This window comes from Cottoperca gobio, chromosome 19, assembly GCF_900634415.1.
Source record: "Cottoperca gobio chromosome 19, fCotGob3.1, whole genome shotgun sequence".
NCBI lineage: Eukaryota > Metazoa > Chordata > Actinopteri > Perciformes > Bovichtidae > Cottoperca > Cottoperca gobio.
This window is the reverse complement of record NC_041373.1, coordinates 959,689-982,711: the sequence shown is the minus strand read 5'-3', so window position 1 is coordinate 982,711 and position 23,023 is coordinate 959,689. Positions and strand designations below refer to the sequence as shown.

At 39.7% G+C, this 23,023-nt stretch overlaps 1 protein-coding gene across 1 annotated transcript; it reads left to right on the top strand.

Moving 5' to 3' along the window:
* Positions 1 to 6,321: 6,321 nt before the first annotated feature.
* On the top strand, positions 6,322 to 22,077 carry LOC115024923 (DNA-directed RNA polymerase III subunit RPC4). Its single transcript, XM_029456787.1, has 8 exons — positions 6,322 to 7,183; positions 8,427 to 8,473; positions 8,598 to 8,752; positions 8,890 to 9,014; positions 11,807 to 11,906; positions 15,999 to 16,273; positions 16,978 to 17,130; positions 20,793 to 22,077. Exons 1-8 carry the CDS (start codon positions 6,992 to 6,994, stop codon positions 20,952 to 20,954), a joined length of 1,209 nt encoding a protein of 402 aa, XP_029312647.1. The 5' UTR covers positions 6,322 to 6,991; the 3' UTR covers positions 20,955 to 22,077.
* Positions 22,078 to 23,023: the final 946 nt, after the last annotated feature.

Genomic DNA, 23,023 nt, shown 5'->3' with positions numbered 1-23,023 from the left:
ATTTGGATCAATATCTAGTTATAAGATTCGTTTGGGAAAGCCTTCTTCCCCTGATTGCAGCAAAGAATGCTACCAACAGAAATCTGTACTCAGTTATATCATTAGTTTAACATTTTAAATATTTGGGAATCAAAATCTATTCTTCTTTGGACAAACTTGTGACAAAGAATAATAAAAAGCTTTCTAAATCGATTACAGAGGATTTAGATCAGGGGTGTCCAAACCTTTTCTACTGAGGGCCACATACAGAAAAATATACGAAGGGCTGAGCCACTCATAGTTTTGAGGTATATTGCCTAAAAACAAATAATCAAGGGGTGGGGGGGGGGGATGAGGGGAAATGGGGATGGCTATATCTCAAGCTTGTTAAACAAATAAGTTATTGGGCTTGTCAACACATCAACTAACGTTAGTTAGAAAATGTTATCAACTTTAATTAACTGAATTTATTGAAAATTGAGCTTATTAACATGAATACTATGTAATATATGTTTTAACTCTCCTATAATGGGAACAGCGTTGCACTCAGTGGGAGCAGTGATACTGCGCTTTGGACTGAAGGATGCTGCAGGTCAGGAATAAGTTTGGTGGTTGAGATATGAAGGACATCACAGAGATGGCTGTTGCTCATTTTGGTTCTCAATCTGCTTTTGTTCAGAGTTAACAGAAAATGTTTGCTCACATATTTGAGTGGGGAAGTGCGCAACATTGAAGTTACGTAGTTGTGTCTCAAAGAGACGGAGCTTCACACAGAATACTTTCATGTGCGCAGTAGGCTCTTGTTCAGTGTTGAGATGACCAGTAAGATCAACTAAAAATGCCAGGTCTGCCAAACATGGAGGGTCACTGAGCTCATGAAGAGGTCGGTCCTTCTCTATCAAAAACAGATCGATTTCTGATCTCAGGGAATAAAACCGCTGCAGCATGGAGCCACGACTCAGCCAGAGCACATCAGCACGGTGGAGTGCGTCCCCGTATTCAGCATCGACATCAGACAGGAAAGTTTATAATTCTCTGTGGTAAAGTCCTCGTGCTCAAATTATGGTGTGGCCTTTAGAGTCCTAAGACCAAGCAGCTCTTCCGTAACACAAAGTTTTCGTCAACTCCCTGCATAAAAAATTAACAGCTGTGCGGTGTCTGTCGCATCTGTGCTCTCATCACATGCAATCGAGTACAAATCTAAAGCACAAACTTTATCTGACACTTGATGTTTTATATTAACTGACAAGTCAAAACTGTGTTTCTGTGTTAGAACTAAGAAGTACAATACATTCAAGCTCAAGTTTCTATCTGGGCCATATTCCATTATACCTTTAGAATTTTCTGCGGGCCAATTTGACGGAAGAGACAAAAACCAAGGATTAGACCTACAATACTCCAGCACAGTAACAGATCAGGAGGTCTAATTGTATTGTATATCCTTTATGCTCTGTCCATTGCAAAAATGGTTTGAAGAGGAAATAAAGATACAATGGTTTCAATTAGAAATACATATTATATTATTTATCAAATATGTATTGTAGCACTCAATTTCGACCAATTGTGTCACAATTCTGACTTTGTGTTTCCTGTTTTATTTTGTAAAGTTCACTCCCCTTGTGTCATGTCTAGTTGTACTTCCTGTCTGTGTGTTTTCCCTCCCTCTGGGATTGTTGCTTTGATCCTCCTGTGTCCATTCACCCTGCCCTTGTGTCTTTGCCTTTCTCCCCCAGCTGTGTCTCGTTCCCTCGTTTAGTGTCTGTGTGTATATATCCCTGCCTGGCTCATTGTTCCTTGTCGGTTCTTCACACTTGTTCATTGATGTTACCTGGTATGTTTCCTCGTGTCTTCCTCTTGTCTTCCCTGGTTTGTTCCGTTCAGTTTACAGAATAAAGCTCTACTTTGTTAAACCCTCTCGTCTGCATTTGGGTCCTCCCCTTTACCACCCCGTGACAAATTGTAAGCCATTCGATTTGTAAATGGCAACAAATTGGAAATTTAGCCCAATGGGAAACAAAATGGCATCAAGTTATGATATCATACAAACGGGGAAAACCCATGAAATCAGCACAATGGCAATTCTGATTTATTTAATAGGATAGACCAGTGGTTCTCAACCTTTTTTGGGCCAGCGCCCCCCTATCCATTATCCAGGTCCCTTACCGCCCCCCATCAAATAACATGTACGCTTCCTTTTTGTCTCCCCTGAATTCTAATGTTGATTATTATGCTGTTTGTGTTATTCTAATTATTATCCTTAGTATTTATAATTCATATTACATATTGATTATATTAATTTTATCACTTGTTCAACAAGGGAAGGACCCAAACGCAGAACACAAACTTGGAGCAATAGGTAGGAGGTTTATTAAAGGGGTTTCCAGGGAAAGGGGACGGAGGACGGAGAACATCCAGCTCGTGGAGTCAGAGGGTGTAGTGGGTAGCAGGTAACAGGCAGGCATGTGGACAGGAAGCCAGGGATCCTGTAGCACAAAAACCAGTAAGAGTTAATACGAAGAAAACACACAAGCAAATGTACTTGAATCCACAATTCAAGCAGCCAGAGACTGCAAGCATGATGAATGACAGGGACCTGGATAATGGATAGGGGGGCACTGGCCCACTGAGAACCACTGCTTTAGACCAAAACTAAGATCTCCCGAAAATTCTAATCAATATTTGAAATGCTTCACAATCTTCGCTTCGACTGAAGTTGGTTAAAATATGTAATGCATTGAAAGTGGAAAATTATGTTAATTTAAAGTATTTTATAGCCGTTTTAGGAAGGGGACATGTTTTACCTCTAAGGAGTTTAGCCGTTTTAGGAAGGGGACATGTTTTACCTCTAAGGAGTTTTTAAGAAAATATGACACTGCACAAAAAACGTAAATACTTTAAAATCAATGTTTCTTCTAATCATTGGCATATACCAGACTGTGAAAAAATTAAAAATTAAATTTCTGCCTGGCAGTAAGTGTACAGGAAAGAATTCAATTTTTGTGGGTTTTTTCATTTAAAAAAACTGTGACATTACATTACATTAGTAATTTAGCAGACGTCTTATCCACAGCAACTTACAGTGAACTCACTACAGTTATGTTCAGGACTAAAGTTGGTTTAAAGATTTAACTCAGTGAAAGTAGAAAATAATATTAATATATAATATTTTTATGGCGGACATTTTTGTCCTCTAACAATTTTATTAAAGTGAGTCACAAAGGTTAAGTATATTTAGCTGTTAATACTTACATACTTTTACTTAAGTAAGGTTTTGAATGTAGAACTTTTCATTGTCAAACACAGGATCCAAAATACACAACTCAAAAAGTGACGTTCAAACAAAAAGATCTTTTAATCAAAAAATTACCCGTTAACAAAAAACATACACTTGATTAGGTTTACAAGATGAACTGGCACAAGACAAGGGGATACAGGACTATTTACACATGAGGTAACACAGGTGACAACAATCAGGGGCGAGGCAGACGATAACAGAAGCGAGAAAACACACAAAGGCAGGAAGTTAAGTGACCTGGAACGAGAGGGAAAGGAAAGTTTCAAAACAAAACAGGAAGTGCAAGACGACACTAGACAAGAGTGACGGTAACTTAACATAACGTGACCTGAGAGACACTAAACACTGAACATGAACTAAACTATAACATAAATGCATGACATAACATTAAATAATCTGACGGGACATGACAAGCTTCCTTCCTTTAATCCATTAAACCAGAGGTAACAGGGGGACCGCGACCCCTAGGGGGTCCGTGGAGGTACTGCAGGGGGGGTTACAAACTGTTTGGTTGATTAGAAAAAAAATTATATATATTTTTTAATATTCACTTTTCACGTTGAACAGTTCAGTTGTTTAGTGAACTAGTAACTTATTTAACCCGTTGAAAAAGCATTTATGCTCTTGGCATCCTGAAACTGCATGACTATGCGCAGCTGGTACTAACGACCACGATGTCATCAGGGACCAATTTAACAACAATTCAATGCCATGGTCGGCCACATAGGGGCGGGGCACATATACGAACCACACAGTCTAATTAATTCTATTAACTTTCCTTTTAATACTAGCTCCTACCATCATATTAGTACTTTTACTTAAGAAAAGGTTCTGAATACTTTGTCCACCACTGAACAGAACATAGATCGTAGAAGAAATTAGAATAATATCACACTGACTTCATGTAATTGTAATCACCAGTTGATGAATTATGGTTCATAGGTTTTATTTATCCCTAGAAAATGTTGCCCATAAAGATTGACCACAAGCCCTGTATGTTTATGTTCACAAAATGAAATAGGAACATACATACACAGGTTGTGTTAATACCTTCTGGACAGAAGTAACAAGAGCCTTCTCAAATATAATGGATATAAGTATACTCTACCTTCCAAATAATATCTTATTGAATGATGATTTTTCTCTTGCTTTATCAATCCATCAAAAAAACAAAAACAAAAAAACAGCAGCTAAAGAAATGGTAGTAATGAGACAGAAATATCTGCACAATCTAAATATATAATATCTAAACTGTTGGCTTTCATTGTTTTGTAGAAGCTCTCGTTCTAATAGAACGCGAAATCACAACTACAGCCACATATTGTCCCTACAATTATGGATGTATATGTACAGAAGAATGTTTATATATGTCAATGTGAATATGTACATGTATTTTCACATAAATGGGAGGGGTAAAGAGGGGGTTATGTTATAATTTGGATCACAGGATGTATAAATGAAGGTTACAAAAATGATTTGCAAACAGCAATCAAACTTTATTTGAAAGTCTTGACTTGGGCACACCACACCAATGGGATTTTCTTCGGTTCGTCTGAGTTTCGATTATTTTTCTGTATTATTCAGACCAATTATTTTTGTATTTCATTCCATGTCGCTATGTGACTGTAAATGTATATACATTTGCACAGTATGTGTGATTGCCTAGTTATTTTATCACCCACATATGTAGAGAATTAACCTTTTCCTCACTGTAAGCCATTGCGAATTTCAGATTAGTGGTAAAGATATTCAAGAGTGAGAACCTTGTGCACTTCCTCAGTGTCACCTTGATACAGACACAATTCATCATCAAAATGTATACACCATTTAAACATTTTGGGCAAATTTATCTAGAAAAAACAACAGATAGGCAGTATTAGACACACAGATAGAAACCGTACTCGTCCCATAAACATGTAAATAGAAAATCTCCATTGAAATCATATTGGCTAAGAGTCGCTAAATCAATGAGAAACGGATTAGGTGGAACGGCTGTCGTCTCAGTTCTGAAGATAGAAGAGTTAAGTCTCCATATCGACATCATTTGGTATATTTGTGTAAAGACTAGCAATACCAAACGTCACTAAAAGAACATTATCTGGTAAATCAGTAAGACATGAAACATTATGCATAAAATTAGTAGAATCTTTAATGAATGCTGATAGGGCACGGATATAAAACTTTGACAGGGGAATCAATAATGAGTAAGTCTGTGCTACTATGAGACGACCTGGAGGGTCATGCAGTGATTTGTGTATGTTAGGCAATGTGTACAATACAGAACGGACAGGGTGCTGTACAATACAAGAAATCATGTTCATCTGTGGTCATCCAAACTTCTAACACACACACCTACTAGGGTCAGTGGTCAACTTTCAATCAACTTTTGTCAGACAACTGAGAGAGAATTTCTAATTGATATTTATCTGCATCCTGGACACCAACCGACCCACCTTTATATATAATTTTCCTATAAATGTCAAATGGTGCTGGATTTTTATATTTGGGGCCTATATTTTCAAGATGATATATGATACTTGATTAAAAAATGTTAACTCTTCTTGAGTTACTTACTTTGTGCTTTGGGAACTACATGTAAACATTTTGTAGATGAGGTTATATATTCTTTCATGTAGACATTTCAGGTCTATGAAGCCATGATGATTTTATATTGATTCAATGAGTGATTGGGCCACAGGGGTATTTAAAATGCTCTCTCCTCTTATGTGGTGAGATAATCTGATAAAGATATGTGTACCGAAACGTCATCATTTAAGATCTCTGACTGCAGTCAAGTGAAGAGGACAGTGTGCAGGAATCTTTTGTTCTACAGTTGTGAATCTACTAAAATGACTTTATCAGAAGGACCCCTCGTTCTGTGAGTCTATCTACGCCCCTGATTATTATTATTATTATTATTATTATTATTATTATTATTATTATTATTATTATTATTATTTGACCACCTTGTCAGACGACACGTGACGTTTCACTCACAGCAGATAAACACCGCCATCTTGTGGTTCAAACTGTGTAGTACAGTTTAAGAAAAACAATTGCATCGTTGTAGGCTACGGGAGGAAATTCACCAAGATTATATTAAACTGGTCAAGTTAAACCGGCGGCAAAACGGATTTGCAAGAATAATGGCACGAGTTGAAGATTTGTAACGTTTTTACTCAGCACTGTATGATTTTCTGCAACCACCTACAGGATACTCCTCTGGTTACTACAAAGAAGATGTGTCGAAGAACTCTTGTTTGTATGCAGCCGTCAGGAAGGATACTGTGCATCGCAGGGCGACCGAATATAACTAGTCTAGCTACTAATAACCAATTGTATTCCGGTTTGCAAAAACTGAAACATTTTTGTCTTCGTGAGTGTAGTTTAGCATTTTGGTGCAGTCTGTTTTAATATCGCGAGCAAACAAAATGGAGGGTGCGTCGTTGTTAAGTTGTCTGTGTCTGGACCCGTGCTTAGTTTAAACTGTGTTCATGAACTGTTTCCGGGATATTTTTGTTGGACAGAGATAAATGCTAACACACAGACGCGTAAGCAATACAGTAAAGTCACTCCGATGAGACGGTTTTAATTCCAAAATAAAAGCGTAACGTTATTAATTATGTTTACAATAAAACAGGATGCTTTTTTATGTCACAAGCCTTACTTACAGCCACTAAACAATAGAATATTAAAAGGAAGATCATATAACACAATATGAGTGACTCTGGGGATAAAGCAAGTGTTCCCGGCTCCTCCGGCATCAGCAGCGGGACCGGACTGAGTTTCACCGCGGGCAAAGGACTTCCAGGCCGGGTCAGGTGTCTGTCCTCCCCCGCTCCTCCTGGAAGACTGACGTCCCTGAGAACCAGGGACCTGACCCTGGGGGGAGTCTTCAAAAAAACAAAGGTAATGAATGACACACCAAAGGGGTGGTAACATGTACAGCATTCTATTGTATGATAGATAGACACCGAAATAACTTTTCACTTAATATAAAAGTTACAATTTGCCTACAAGTCGAGAATCCAATTGAATAAAATAAAAAATATTAAATTAATATCGCGCTAAAGTATTTCCATACTCTACACTGCAATATATGGCTAGGCTGCAAACCAAACATGGGAGAGAACTCTGAAAGCTCCCTGCTGTTCAAGGGTAGGTGGTTGTTTTTTTAAAACAATCCCATTCAAATATTTGCTCAGTAGGGTAAGTCTGTTGTCAGGCATGCTAATGAACCTGTTCCACAGTTCCAGTCTCATCGCATATCACCACATAGACTACTGACCGTTTAGGATCATGTTATGTATCCCCAAAAATAATGCATAGCCACACAAATCTGTCCTGGAATAATTGTATTAAACTTGGTATCTGTAGCACAATTCATGCATAAATGCAATACAAAGTGCTTTATATAAAGTAATGTAACAAGGATAAATTATTACAAAAGACAAGATACAATAATTGTGAGGTACAGATGTACTCAAGGAAAAAACAATGTTAAAAAAGATGTTTCTTTAGATTTTGTTCATGTAATAGTGCCTACAGTTTTAGACTCCCCCAGGCAGACTGGTCCATAGTTGAAGGCCATCTTTTTGACTCCGATGAAGACACAGAAGTGTTTAATCGGTAGACTGTTTGCACAATTAAAGGCTCCAAATCAATCAATCAATCCAGTCCCTTCTTTTCCCCTGGAAGTTAGCTGTCCTTGAGCTGAGAGGCACCTGATTTAGCTACATGCTGCTGGGAGATACGCAGAGCCTGTTTCAAGACCATAATAGTTTGTTCTTTCATACTGGATTAAATGATAATGTGACACTGTTTACACGTTGAGAGAACACATTTCCTTCTTTCACAGGTGGTCAGGGTCTCAGTAAAAACACTTATTTGGTTTGATGGTTGCTTAATGCTGCTGCTAATAGGAGGCTCACAATATAAAAAAAAGTTATTCTAGTTGGAAAGAAAAATCGGTATCACTAACATGCAACATAAGTCATAGTCCTGTAATATTGAATCTGGCAGCTAGAAAAGAATGTATAGCATATTAAATGAATAATCATGTTTTTGCAGCACCTTTTTGTTTTGAATCCAAAAAAAGAAATACTTGGTACTAACAATGTTTTATATTTCTCTCTGTTCTGTTTTTCCAAAGAAAACCTTTGAGCCAAATGTCAACGCAGTAAGGAAAAGCAAAGATGAGTGAGTGGCCATCAACAAGATCATTTCTGCTGTTTAATAATGGAAGTTTTCAAGCATTTAATATTTTGTTCTTTTAGTATGAAGGGTATCATGGTTATAAATATCATGTCCAATTCTACCCCAGGTTAAAGGAAGAGATCCGTGTGGCTCCAAAAAAAGAGAGAAGAGAGAGGGATGAGAGGAGGAGGGAGAACAGAGGGAGGAGGAGAGAGAGGCCTCAGACGATCCAGTCTCACTCCATTTTTGAGCAGGGTCCTGCCGACACCGTACGCAAAACAGGTGCACAGCTTTTTCTGCTTCTTTCTTTTTCTTGTCTTTAATATCCTTTCTTTTTTATTGCATGCACACCAGAGGATCGTAACAGATCCACTACAGATGGACTTCTTCCCTCATAATCAGACTGTCTCTCTGTACAGGCTGGCGTGGTGCTACAGATCTGCACGACTCCACCAACTCTCCTGTGTCTAAACTGGTGAAGAAAGAGAGGAACGACTCAGAGGAGGATGACGATGAGATACTCAGTAAACTACAAAGGGATGATGTGAGTACTTCCTTCAAGCTGCTGTACCTTAAAGGATAGATTCACAATTCCAGTTTGTCTTAAATCAATAGGTGCCCATATGAAAATGTTTCTTGCTGTAATTGTTTCTACTAAAGTTTAACAGCCTGACTAAGTCACATCGAGTAGGTATCTTCCACAGTTAGTGTTTTTGTACAGTATTCCATTTTTGTGTTATCTATCTATCCACTACCGCTAAGCAAGGAAACATTGTCTGTGGAGACACAAAGATTGAATTTGGTACTAAAAATATTTTGTTTTGGTAGATACCACTTGATTTGTCTAACTCAGACTGCTGAAGCTTTATATTAGCTTCATACAAACTTTTGAAAACATTTTTGAATGAAGCGAGGTCTGTGGATTTTGTCCTTAAGTTGGAAGCATATAAATCTTTTCACAGTCCGTATTAACAAGAGGAACAATTACAGCTATCAAAAACGGTGAATGGTAACCTGACTATTGTTTTAAAGCTGCAATGTGTAGGATACGGCACAATTTGAAACATTAAAAACAATGAACTAACATTATCAACAGAATGTGAAGAGGTACCAGTGTTGACGTCATGTCAAAGATGTCTATAGATAGAGAGATAGATAGAGAGAGATAGATAGATACTTTATTGATCCCGAGGGAAATTTAGGCATCCAATAGCTTAAAAGACATATGACATTGCACATCTGCCCCCCCCCCCCCCCCCCCCCCCCCCTTCCCTCCATTAAAAAGTAAGTACAAATACAAATAAGGAGATACAGGCTGTAAATTATACATAATAAAAAAGTAAAAAATACAGGCTGTTATAAATAAATACAAAAATACACTGCAACATTGACCACTGTTTTTTGGTTATGTGTTGTGTTGCAGAGATATTTACTGAAGCATGCTAACTGACTCTTAGTAAGCTAAAAATAATAACAGACAAATCAAAAAAAGTTAAAACCAAATAAAACAAACCCAACCCTCCCTCCCAGACATATAAACACTCACAGACCAATACACACACACACACACACACACACACACACACACACACACACACGTCAGGTGTTCGCTGATGGGTGCCAGCACTCAATCAGCGCTATCAGACAAGATTGTATACCATCACTAACACATGCACACATGCACACACAGGGAAATGCTAGGTTGCAATATGGAAGACTGTGGATTAGGGAAAGGGAGAAATCATTCTAAAAGATCTTTGAAGGAATCAACTGCAAAGCGCCAATTGTTTACATTAGTGTCACTTGTCCTATTTATTCAGGCAGACGATAACTCTAGATAAACAACATCCAGAGATGCAAAGACCCAGTGTCTGAAGGTGAGGGAATTAGGAGGCTTCCATCAAACCGCAACCATCATTTTAGCAAATTTAGCATTTAGCAAATTGAAGCATTCTAGCCGTCTCATTTAGGGGCAAGAGGGCAAATTTAGACCAATCAATAGCAAAGCCAGAGAGACAACCAAACTCTTCACAAATAGATAATAATTCAGGCATAGATTGAGTCGGACTTTACATGAAAACCAGAATATCATCCGCGTATAGCGCCACCTGGTGGTGAGTGTCATGAACAGAGATCGGATGATTAATTCTAGCATTTTTTGTGTTAAGGTATTGAAAGATGAAGAACTCGGAGCTTGAATGTCGAATCAAAACGGCAATCTTCTAGTTAAATTGATATATTTATTAACATGATAAATCAAACATAGAGAATATTCTCAGTTGAGGACACTAATCACATCACCGTTTCCACAGACTGAATGGAAACACCCAGGTTGCTGTCTGACGGGTCCGCTCAGAGTGTGTACAATGGCGCATAAACATCTAATCTAATACATGGAGTAGGCATCGTCTTTCTCCTCATTGGTCACCGTTGGCGCCATCACGCTCCTCCGTCAGCAGAGACAGGGAGTGGTGGTTGTTGACCTGTTCTCTTAAAGGGGAAATGTTCCTACTGTGTTTACATTCAATATTGTGCTTGTAATACATTCAGTGCAGAACATACATTAATAGTGCAGAAATACATATTGATTGAGGTAGACAAATACATATGATAGTCTTTCAAGTGTGGATTAATACAATCAGGAGTAATTTACTTCACAGTATCATAAAAATCCGATTATACGATTATTTGCTCGATTTAGACATTGGCTAAAATATTTTAAAATAAGTTGTCTCAACGATATAAACTAACAGAATTAGCAACACTGGGTTAAGCCGGTTCAATCTATGCTGCCACCTTGTCCAGCTGATCACGTGACCTCCTGAGAAAAATATCTACAACTGACAGACACCTTTCACTTTTGAGATAGTCATTTGATCCATTGTTAATACAGTATAAGAGTATTGACATCCTATCATACAGTCAAGTCAGGGCCCCAAACTGCATGCTTTGCCTCAGTTTTTCAGTTTAGAGTAAGTGTTTAATTTTCTAGAAAGGCATGGCTTATTTCACATTGGCTTATTCACATCTAAGAAGTTAACTGTGCACAACACTCTGATTGACCGTGACAAAACTGACCCAATAATGTTTCTTTCTAGACCTTGAAGACAGAGAAGTGGACAGTTGTTTTGTATGGAGTTTAATTGGCTGCTTCCTGTCGCCCCTGCAAGCAGGAAAAAAAAGTTATGTGGTTTCGCACAATGTTTAGCTGCACAGCATTAGTTTGTAATGACTGACCCACTGGTGAGTTAGTGAGTTTTCATTTATACTATCATCCATAGTAATCACAATCATCTAATCATTGGTCATAACTAATGTTATATGTTGTACTTACAGTTCATAGATGATCCAGGTCTGAGGAACGATGCCAAGCTGAAACCCATCCAGCTGCCTCTGTGTCAGTCCAATAAGAGTCAAACACTGACAACCAGCACATGTGAGAAAACCATCTCTGGCTACTACTAATGCTACTGTCTCACCACTAACAGTCACAATACAAGCCTGTTATTTTAGTCAGGACACTCACATCAAGGTTTTTACCATTTATTGCAGCAATATGCATTTTATTTCGGTGGTGTGTCTCAGCAAACTTGTTATAGACTATCCCTGAGCTCACAACCCTCCTGACAGAGACTGAGGCCCTGTTCACACCTGGGCCACAAGTGGAAGTACGGACTCATTTGCGTGCCAAGGGTGTAATATTAAAGTGCGATAACGGGCAAAAACAACAGGAAAAGTGGATTGAGGATGGATAGAGATATACAGTATTACATTGCGGGATTTGCTTTGCCTGGAACACACCAAGGAATAGACCAGGTCTGTTTTGATTTCTTCTTTTTTTAATTTCCGGTTGAATAGATACCAGAAGCGCATTGCTGCCTCCTGCCAGATTAAAAACAACAATGCATTTAGTCCATGGAAACAGAAATGATGTACGTGTTTATTTGCATAAACCAATCACAAGTGGTCACGCATTGTTGACTTGACAATCATGTTCAAAGGGATCAAAAGGAGATGGTACAGCCTGTGATGATCCCAACCACTAGTCTGTGTTACTCTGATGTTACTGACCCTGCTGAGACTCTCATACTGAACAGGTTGTAGTAATCCAGGTTGAGATCTGCCACTTGGCCTGGCACATGATGCCTGACCATGACTGTCTGGATCAGCTTGTGCGGTATGGAGTTGTAGCTGTTGGCCGGGTCAAGCCAGAGCACTGTCAGGTCTCATTTGCTCTCTTTGGCTTCTCTATCTAAGGAGCTGGGTCAGCACACCCAGGTGCTCTAGACACTTCTGGATTCCAGACAAGCCTCCCTTTTGCACTGAGGTGTTGATGTAACCATTGCTGGAGAGGAAGTTGGTCAGCCACCAAGACGATCCTGAACTAGACGATTTTCTTGGACTCTTCTTTTGGAATCCAGACTCCTTCAGCGAATCATCCCTACTGCGCCACTTTCTCACTCCTCCAGTTGACATTCAGGATCTTCCACAGCCGTTTTAGGTATGAGGAATAGTTCTTGTAGACCTGGTAAGGGGCTTCACTCTGGCCAGTACCTGAGTTGGCTTTTGCTCTCTTCACAATGTCCTAGACCTCTGTCAGGAGTGGCTCTTTTCTATCAAACTCCTTGACTGGTGGAGGGGGTTCTATCAGGATGTTGCACTGGCCCAGCCCCTGCTATCTGTTGGGGTCACTATAGGTCAGACCTGGCCATTGTACGGCCCACGGGCCACATCCGGCCCTGTCCCTGACAATCGTAAATTATAACAGATATGAAAAAGTATATATATATTTTTTTAACAGCATCCTTTTCAAAATAAAAGCAACACCATTGTATTGCGTGCATGGTGTAAATAACTTTCTAACTGTGTTGCTATTATTTTGAAAAGGGTGCTGTTTTTCTTTATTTATGTATGTGCATCGCGCGAACAGCTACAAGTGATGCTGGCCGGTTAGTCCTCAAAATGTCCGCTCACGCCAAAATAAGAAAGATTGATACAGAATGCCGCGTTTTCAAGAAGACATGGACTGCTAAGTATTTATTTACAGAAGTGAACGGTAAAGCCGTGTTCTTAGTTTGTGATGTGCAGGTCGCTGTGTTCAAGGATTACAATTTGAGTCGCCGTTCAAGAACTTGTCTGATGAAGAGCGGGAAAAGGAGTCGGGTGCTTTGCTAGCTAAACTGCAAAACCAACGAGGACTTTTTGAGAGCTGCGATGTACGTGAGTGACACTGCCCAGCTACTCATCTTCCTACGTGGGATAACTAAGGACTTCAAAATCACGGAGGAGCTGGCAGGCATGAAATGAAATGAAAGGGACAACAACAGGGAGTGATTTGTTCACGGAGGTAAATGCATGTGTGGACAAGTTGGGACTGAAATGGGACAAGCTGGCAGGCGTGACAACGGATCCAATCTGACGGGGAACAATTTTGGACTTTTGAAGAGAATGCAGTATGAAGTGACATAAATTAACCCTGAACAGAAATTCAGGAAGTGTTGTGTAAGTCAGTTCTAAAAATTAACCAGGTTGTTGATGTTGTAACTAAAATAGTTAAATTCATCAGGGCAAGAGCATTGAATCACAGACAGTTTGTTGCACTTTTGGAGGAAAATGAGACTGAACATCGTGACATAGGCTACCACGCCGCTGTCAGGTGGCTCAGCCTGGGCAAAGAGTGTGGGACCTGAGAGCTGAGATTCAAGACTTCTGTGTGAAGAAAGGAAAAGACGTCCCAGAGCTTTCAGATGCAGACTGGATGGCAGACCTTGGTTTTGCTGTAGATGTGACTGCACTAATGAATGAATTAAATGTCAAACTGTAATGCAAGGGCCTTTTTGTACAGCGCAGTGAAGGCTTTCATGAGAAAGTTGCAGCTTCTCTCAAGCCAAATGGAGGACAACATTTTCACCCACTTGCCAACACTGAAGGAAGCCACACCATCAGCTGATCACCTCCACAGGAACTCATCCATGTTAGAAGCACTGCATGGTGAGTTTTGGAGGGGATTTCAAGACTTTAAAACAGTTGAGAATGAAATGCTCATGATTTTTCCCCATTTACATGCAATGTGGATGATACACCCAGTGATGTTCAGCTTGAACTCATTGACCTGCAGTCTGACACACTTCTGTCAGAGCACTTTAGGTCAGTCTCACTGCCTGAGTTTTACTTTTCCCTGAAAGAGGAGAACTTTCCACACATGAGGAGACATGCTCAGAAGATTCTGGTCCTCTTTGGATCTACCTACATATGTGAACAGACATTCTCAGTGATGAAGTTCAACAAATCCAGACACAGATCCTCTATCACTGATGATCACCTGTCAGCTGTCCTGCGCATATCCACCTCAGACATTAAACCAGATTTCAGTGCACTTGTTCAAGCCCAAGACAGACTGGATTTTTCTCACTGAACAAGTAAAGTGAACTGAAAAACATCAAAAGCACTTATTGCTTTTTGTATAAAGTTGATTCATTGCTTATCTTTACATACTGTAAAACACCTTTTCAGTATTGGTTTGTGAATAATAATGATGTAATGATTGATTTTACTGTTTATTACTTCTCTAGGAGTATTTTCCTATTTGACTCACTCCACAATTTCATATATTTATTGGAAGAGAATATCCTTATTCTTTTGATTACCAGTAGCAGCTAATCAAAATATATAATGTACTGCTTTTTACAATGGGAGAAAATTAATATTGAGCAGAATTAAGTTAAATCTATTGTTGATTCGGACCTCCAACACAGCTCGGGTTTCTCATGTGGCCCCTTGTAAAAATAAATTGCCCACCCCTGCTATAGGTGGTCTGGATGTGCTGATCAATCTCCTCCTAAGAGCAAGCCAACCTCCTGCTGCGCTTCTGTCCTAGCAGTTTGTTTGGTGAAGCCAAAGGGGATGGCTAGCAAGGATGCTCGCTTTCTGACTCTTTCTTTCCGACGTCTTCTTTGACACTCAGCTCTACAGATGGTCAAATGCTTCTTTCTCAGAATGGTTCGCATCTCAGTCAAGGGGAGGATGTTAATCCTTGCTGGCCTCTTTGTACTGCTTCTTGAGGGATCTTGTGGATTTATGCTGCTCTTTTGTTCATGGTGAAGGTTGTTCTGGCTGGCCTCCTCTCCACTGCTCCAAACCTTTCCACAGCTAGTTTGACGACAATTGTTGTAATTGTCTGAAGCCTACGATCCACATCTTCTGCGCTGTTGCTTCTAGCCACTTGTGGACGTCCTCGGCAAGCTGATGCCACCAGATAAGATACCTGTGTGTTGTGTCGCTCCCTCTCCCTCCAAACACTTTATTCGGGTCTAGTGAATCTTTAGGCCTCGGCTGTTCTTGCAGACCTTCTCACCTCATTTCATACTCTTAGTCGGTTGTCCATTGTCTTTAGTCGTTAGCTTGTGGTCCGTCAGATCTGAGTTTGCACCTCCCCCCCTCTCGGGCACCTTAAGGCTGTGCATGATCAATAAGTAATGTGTTGCAGTCCATTCTTGTGTTGAATCTTTTGTGGTTGTCATGTTGGCAGGTTTGGAGAACCCTCCTGTGTTCAGACCTCCGTCCTGTAGAGCAGGCTCCAGCAGAACAGATCTGCCCAAACCAGAGCAGCCATCTGTAGTGGAGCTGCTGCAGGATCTTAGCCTGTCTGGCAGAGAAGAGCTCTTCTTTATGCAGTTACCTGACAGTATGCCAGGCAGAGCTACTGGACAGAAGGTGGACCCCTCTCTAGGATCTACGGCAGAGAAACCTGCCAAGAAGGAAGGCAAGCCTGCAGACAAGAGGCCTCCACATCTACAAGCACAAGTGAGTAGAGGATGACATTTTATTTGTGGTACTTGACACTAAACTGCATTGTGCTGCTGTATTCCCAGCTATACTCTCTTCACTACACATCTCCATGAATGTGTAGTGAAGAGAATGTGTACTCCACTACACACCAATCCCTAATATAACCAACTGGTGCAGAAAAGGAAAACCCCAATGCACCAGTGAAAAGGTTTTCACAATGTGGCAGAACAGAGCCGTGTATATCCAAAGTGTTGTAATAGGACTGTATAAGTTTGATATTAAGCGGTTTCAGACTTCAGAATCAGAAATCCTTTATTTGTCCCACAACGGCGAAATTTACAAAGCAAAGAGCAAGAGAGTAAAGTGGCGAGTAACAATTAAATAGAATAAAATACAGTAACCGTAATATAAGTACAGTCATTGGAAAAAAATGTGTAGGAGTGAATATTGCACATGACACTGGTAATTGCAAAAGTTATAAAAAGTGAATATTGCACAAGCCATTGATAATTGCACACAGTGTTGGGCAATAGACTTTTTCTTGGTGTGGTGGTCTACCCGGGGCCGTGGTACATGCATACATTTTTGTTTATATATTTTGGCATAAAAAAAGTCTAATTTACAGATATTTAATACTGTACAACATAGCAGCCTTTTCTATCCAAAAATGCTAGTATCAGCCAGTTATTAACAGGTTTTGTATATGTGCCTGTCCTCAGGAGGCAGCGATGAAGGAGGGCTGTCCTGTGCTGTCACAACTCCCAGAAGGACTTTTGGGTAAACTGCAGATCAGGAAGTCAGGAAAGATGGAGCTGAAGCTGGGTCACATTGTCATGGACGTCTCTGAGGGAGCGGCATTCTCCTTCCTGCAGGTACTGTGTGTGTGTGTGTGTGTGTGTGTGTGTGTGTGTGTGTGTGTGTGTGTGTGCCATATAACGTATTATACGAGGCAGAGTAAACTGTTAGATTCCCCAAAGGCGCTAACTGTGAGAAGATCACAGGGTGCTCTTCTACTTCTACTGCTTGTTCAAAAGAACAAACTTTAGGCAATCACACATAGATGGTAGGAGTATGTGGAGTTAATACTGATAAATAGCTTTTACATAGCTGAAACAATGGAAAGTAACAAAGTACTCATGTACTGTACAGTTTTGAGGTGCAGTGTACTTGTACTTTACTTGAGTACTTCCATTTTATTTAACTTTATACTTAACTACAGATCAGAAGCAAATATTTTACCACTACATTTATTTGATACCTTTAGTTACTAGTAGTTACTTTTCAGATTATTGTGTCTCTCTCGCTCTCTCTCTCTCTCTCTCTCGCTCTCTCTCTCTATTTTTTGTTGATAATGGGTGTTAATTTAACTTAATTTAGTGTTGATAGTTTGATTTAGTTGACTTTTGGTGTGGTCTCCGCGGTGATCCACGCGCCACGCCGCACAGCTTCGGTGTCCGGCCTGGTGCACAAGATATGTGGTGTTAATTTAATTGGTGTGGAGGATAATAATGGGGGAAAAAATGATGATCAAGATATTCTAGGTGAAGTAGGAGGAAGTGAGGTCGAAAGAAATAAAAAGGAGGGAGAAAAGGTGCATGCAAAGGAGGCAGCAGCAGCACTGGACACAGCACAGTAAAAACCTGCTACCAAACGCAGAAGAAACAAGTCAAAGAAAGCATCCAGTGATGCTAAAAACAGTAAAGTTGGGGAAGAGGGACAGACTGTGAGAAGGCAGGGACGAGAGTCTTAGTGAGGAAGAGTGTTTTCGGACAGCAGTGGTTTTAATTTAAGTAACAGCCAGAAGAAAAAAATTTATACGTCTTACTTTCCAGATTTGGTCGTTTTTAATACCTCAGCCAGACTCAGAGAGTCACTGACCAAGAGTATTATAGATTAAAGAAACTTGTGGTAAAAAAAATTAATAAATAAACATTAATGATGTTTTTGTTTTTTTGCTTTTAACATATCTGTAGTGATGGATACTTTCAGAGTGGGCACAAATATATGAAACTGAAACGCACAGCGACAGTTTTAATGAGATAGACTGGAGGAGAGAGTGGGAAGGGGAAGTCATTTTAAGCCACAACACTTCTCTGTGGAGGAGTGGGCTTACTCTTCTCCAAGTCTTTTACTCTAGTCTCACTGGTGGTCGAGCATTTCATTGAGAGGAGTTTGCTTTTAGTTAAAGCACTGTTTGACCTTTTTACAGCTGTTTTTATAAATGTGTACACTCCAACAATCGCTGCAGATCAATCAAAAAGTGCATATTGGCATTTTAACTCTGTTTTAACTTTTAAATAAAAACTTTAGGCAGGTCCTTATTTATTTCTGGAGTGTTTTTAGACAGAGGAAAGGTGATTTTAGTCTTAGACAGTGGTGGGACCATGGTAAGGCTGAATTAAAAATGCTTTGTCAACAGCACACCCTCAATGTCCCACAAGACATCACCAGATCAGATGAAAGACATGGAGGGTAATATAGTGGAACTAGAAAAATCAGTGAGTCCACAAGAGATCGAGGATATATTGAAATCCTCAAAGTCAAGAAAATGGCTTTAGCCAACCTGCTAGACGTTAAAGTACAGGATGCACTGGTCCGGTCCCGGTTTCAAAACGCCACAGAAATGGATGCTCCCTCTAGCTTCTTCTTCGGTCTAGAGAAAAAGAACGGACAGAAGAGGGTAATCCACTCACTCCTCTCAGACACAGGGCATGAAATAACTGAACCAAGCCAGATAAGAAGGCGAGCTGTGAGTTAGACCTACTTTGTGCCCGGCAGGTCCATGGTAGACAGTTTAAAATGTGTAGAGGGGTCTGGCAGGGCTGTGCTCTGCCAGGAATGCTGTGTGCGCTCTCCCTTGAACCTCTCCTCAGGAAAATACACTGCAATCTACAGGGTCTGTTTTTATCAAATCAAATTTATTTGTATAGCCCAATATCACAAAGGCTCTGGCTCCCATTGTACTCTTAGAGACTCTAGGAACCACCAGTAACCCTGCAGTCTGGGAGCGTAATGCTCTAGTTGGTTTATATGGTACTATGAGATCTTTAAGATATGCTGGAGCCTGACCATTAATTGCTTTGTAAGTCAAGAGAAGGATTTTAAATTCTATTCTGTATTTTACCGGGAGCCAGTGCAGAGCAGCTAATACAGGAGTAATATGATCCCGTTTCCTTGTTCTTGTCAATACACGTGCCGCTGCATTTTGGATCAACTGAAGAGTCTTAAGCGACTTTTTGGGACAACCTGATAACAATGAGTTGCAGTAATCCAGCCTTGAAGTAACAAATGCATGGACTAGTTTTTCTGCATCATTTAGAGACAGGATGTGTCTTATTTTTGCAATGTTACGTAGATGGTAAACCAGTAGCAGCATTGTTTTATCAGCTTATCAGACAAAACTACTTTCTATGCGAACTGTGTAAAAAGCATCAACAGAAAAGGCCTGTGCAGCAGACCCTCCACTGTGTGGAGCAACAGACTAGGTGGAGAAAGCGGACCGGGCCCACAGTGGAGGATTTTATACAAACCTCCCCTCAAAAAGCGGACTGCCGACCTTCAGTGGAGGATTTTACATGATGTTATCGCCTCAAATTCCTTCATCTCTGTTATTACTACTGCAGTTTTTAATAATTGTCCGTTTTGTAATCAACGTGAGACTGTCTTCCTCGTTTTCACTGAGTGTAGGAGACTCACAGAGTCAAACTTTCTTTCGTTTTCACATCAAAATGTATTATTTTAGCCAATAGTACAACGGTAATTAAGAGAACTTTGGCTTCTTCAATCACCAAATATTATTGTTTGTAGGCACATACGAAATACAATGGGGACAAACCCAAAATGAATCACATCTCCCTTATCCTCGTTACAAAAATTGGATTTTTTTACGTTTTCTAATCCCCATCTGAAAAGTATTAATCTTGTTGAAAGGATCTTGAATAACGTTTTTAGCTTCTACTAGCAGCTCTCTGTCGGTCGGATGTTAAATGTTCCCACTCTTTGGCGGCCACAGTCTTTGCCCTTGGAGGTTGAAATTTAGCATGGAGCTCAGGTTTAAGATTGTGTTTGTTTGTGTGTGTGAATGCATGAACGTGTGGATTCATGGGCATACATGGTTGCAACTATTGCAAATTTGCACTTGTTAATTGGCACTCCTGGTATCAGACTCGCAACAAAAAAATCGACCTGTCTCCAAAGAATTGGAATATAAATATATTCCCGAGTAGAGTTGACCTTTTTTTAAATTACCAACACGGGACAATATCTGGTCATTTTAATGAATATTGCCATGTAAATAAAGGAATTTCAATTTCTTTTTCAAGGAGACTTGCATTTTATTTGTTTTTGAGACCATATTTCATCAATGCAATGAGCCCTTCACAAGATGGAACCATATAATTAGTTGCAAAATGCAATCTACTGGACAGAACTGAACACTTAACTTTTGCAATAGCTGAGTCAATATATGATTAGAAAAGCAAAGCCACTCTGTCACTATTAATATAGAAATTATCTTTCCTTCTTTCTTCTGCAGCAACTGGTGTCTGTGCGTCTATCTGATGGTCGAACTGGAGACATGATGGTGTTAGGAAACGTCCACCACAAACTGGTCTTATCTCCTGACTTCCAGGCGTTACTGAGACAAGCTGCACCACAGCAGCAACAAGGACCCTGCATAGAAGCCCAACAGAGCTGAAAGTCACAGACTCTTTGACACAAATTGTTAGTATTGTGTAGGATTGCTGATCTGATGATCACTGAGGAGAAGATTACAGGTAGTCTAATGTATATTCTTCATGCCTCTATTTTGAGGTTTTTAAGGCAGCTATGTAGGTTACCCTCAAACCTGTTTTTAATCATGTTTATGCTATGTTTTAGTTTAGTACATTTTGAACATCCTGTGACAGCAAAACAAACTGTCAAAGATGTTGACACACTGCCAGAGGAGACGTGGTTTTTGGAAAGATACAAATTAAAACATTGTGTCAGACTCAATCTACTGATCCACAAGGACTCAGTTGTAGATGTTACCGGAGCACAGATTACCCATCGACAGATAAGTGACTTCTCACACTCTGTCAGTTGTACATGCACCAGCAGAACATGATGGTGAGCTGGAGACTGACAGGACACCAGCAAAGGACACCCCCAGCTGCATGCTGAGTTAGTCGACGGCCAGAGAAAGACCAAGGAGGACATTCACATCTGACATCAGAGACCATCTTTGAACAGAGACAGATGTTGTTATCAAGTGGCCGAAGTTACAGACTTTGGTCCAACAAAACCACTGAGTGACTGTCATTATAACTCACAGATGCTTTGATAACTAAACTTTCATATGTTTCAGTGGAACATAAAATGAGATAACTGCTCCTTCATTAACCCCCCCAGACCTGTCACCATGTGTCTAATGTTTTTTGGTGCAAAGCAAATGTACATTGCTGGGCTGCTCATCCAGTAGCTGCACTGATTGCACTGTTGTGGTTTTCTCTCCACTAGATGCGGCTCTTGCAGGTACCCAGAGCTCAGAACTTGGTAGAACAGCTTTCTCTTATTTTGGTCTTGGAATAACCTTCAGAACACACGACAGCTTAATGATTTCATCTCCCTGGGGAAAAGATCTGTGTAACTGAGTGCAATTGCTATTCCTAAAATGTATTTTGTATTATGTAACATGCTCTATTTTTAATTGTCTGTTTTTGACATGCTTTATATTATATTTTTTTGTAAATTTGTAATGGCATGCTTTCTTGGTCAGGTCTCCTCCGAAAAAGAGATTTTAAGGGACTGTTCTGGTTAAATAAAAAAGGTACAGCTGGTATTTGTAACTTTTGTAGTAAACACTTATTAGTATTGTCGGTATTATCAATTAATAATAATAATAATAATAATAATACATGCTTTGTCTGTTTGTGAACCTGCATGTTTTTTTGCTCCCTCAACAACATTTAATTGTGCATGTCTCTTACGCATCAGCTTCATAGAGTAGTTTAACAGCAGCTGTAAATCCAGATGATGCTAATCCCAGGTTAAAGTTGGCAGAGTTAAACATTAATGTATAAGTATTTATATTATTTGCAGACCAGATTCCAAATCTCCATCTATTGCCAAAATCCTTTCATTACAGTTTCATATAATCATTTTTTTTTTAATTTTCAGTTGAGCGTTCAAAACAATAGAACTACATAAACCTCAGAGTCTTAATAAAAGTGTGTGTGTGTGTGTGTGTGTGTGTGTGTAACATTGTAATGTAAGTCATCTCAGTCAGCGGCTCTTGTGGCAGCAGAAGCCTGTCTTGCTCTGAGCTGGTGTCTGTATCAGCAAATCTCTGTTAAAAATAAGGAAATAACAACGCTGCTCTAATTACCGACCAAATGTACCGATGAATTCACCATCTCTTTCTGAATCTGTCCAAACATCTTCTGTTATTCAACAAACACATACTCCACATACACCAAAGATCATGTGTTGAAGTATTATTTCAATTCTATCCAGGTATTCTCTTCTCTTCTGAAAGGGACACCACTTCAACACAGCACTTTCTAAAGTTACTGTGGTGTCTTCCTGATTTTAGCAGCTTTTCTTCATCTGAAATTATTATCATTTTGATGTGAAAGCCTCTCGCTGTGTCCCGTGATGCAGTACCACTCTCTGCCTGAACGGTTACTGATGCGCTGTTTTACCAAAACACAAATATCACTGTGATACTGACACACTTTTCATTAACAGAATGCGGCTGTTTCTTCACTTATTCCAAGAGTTTAG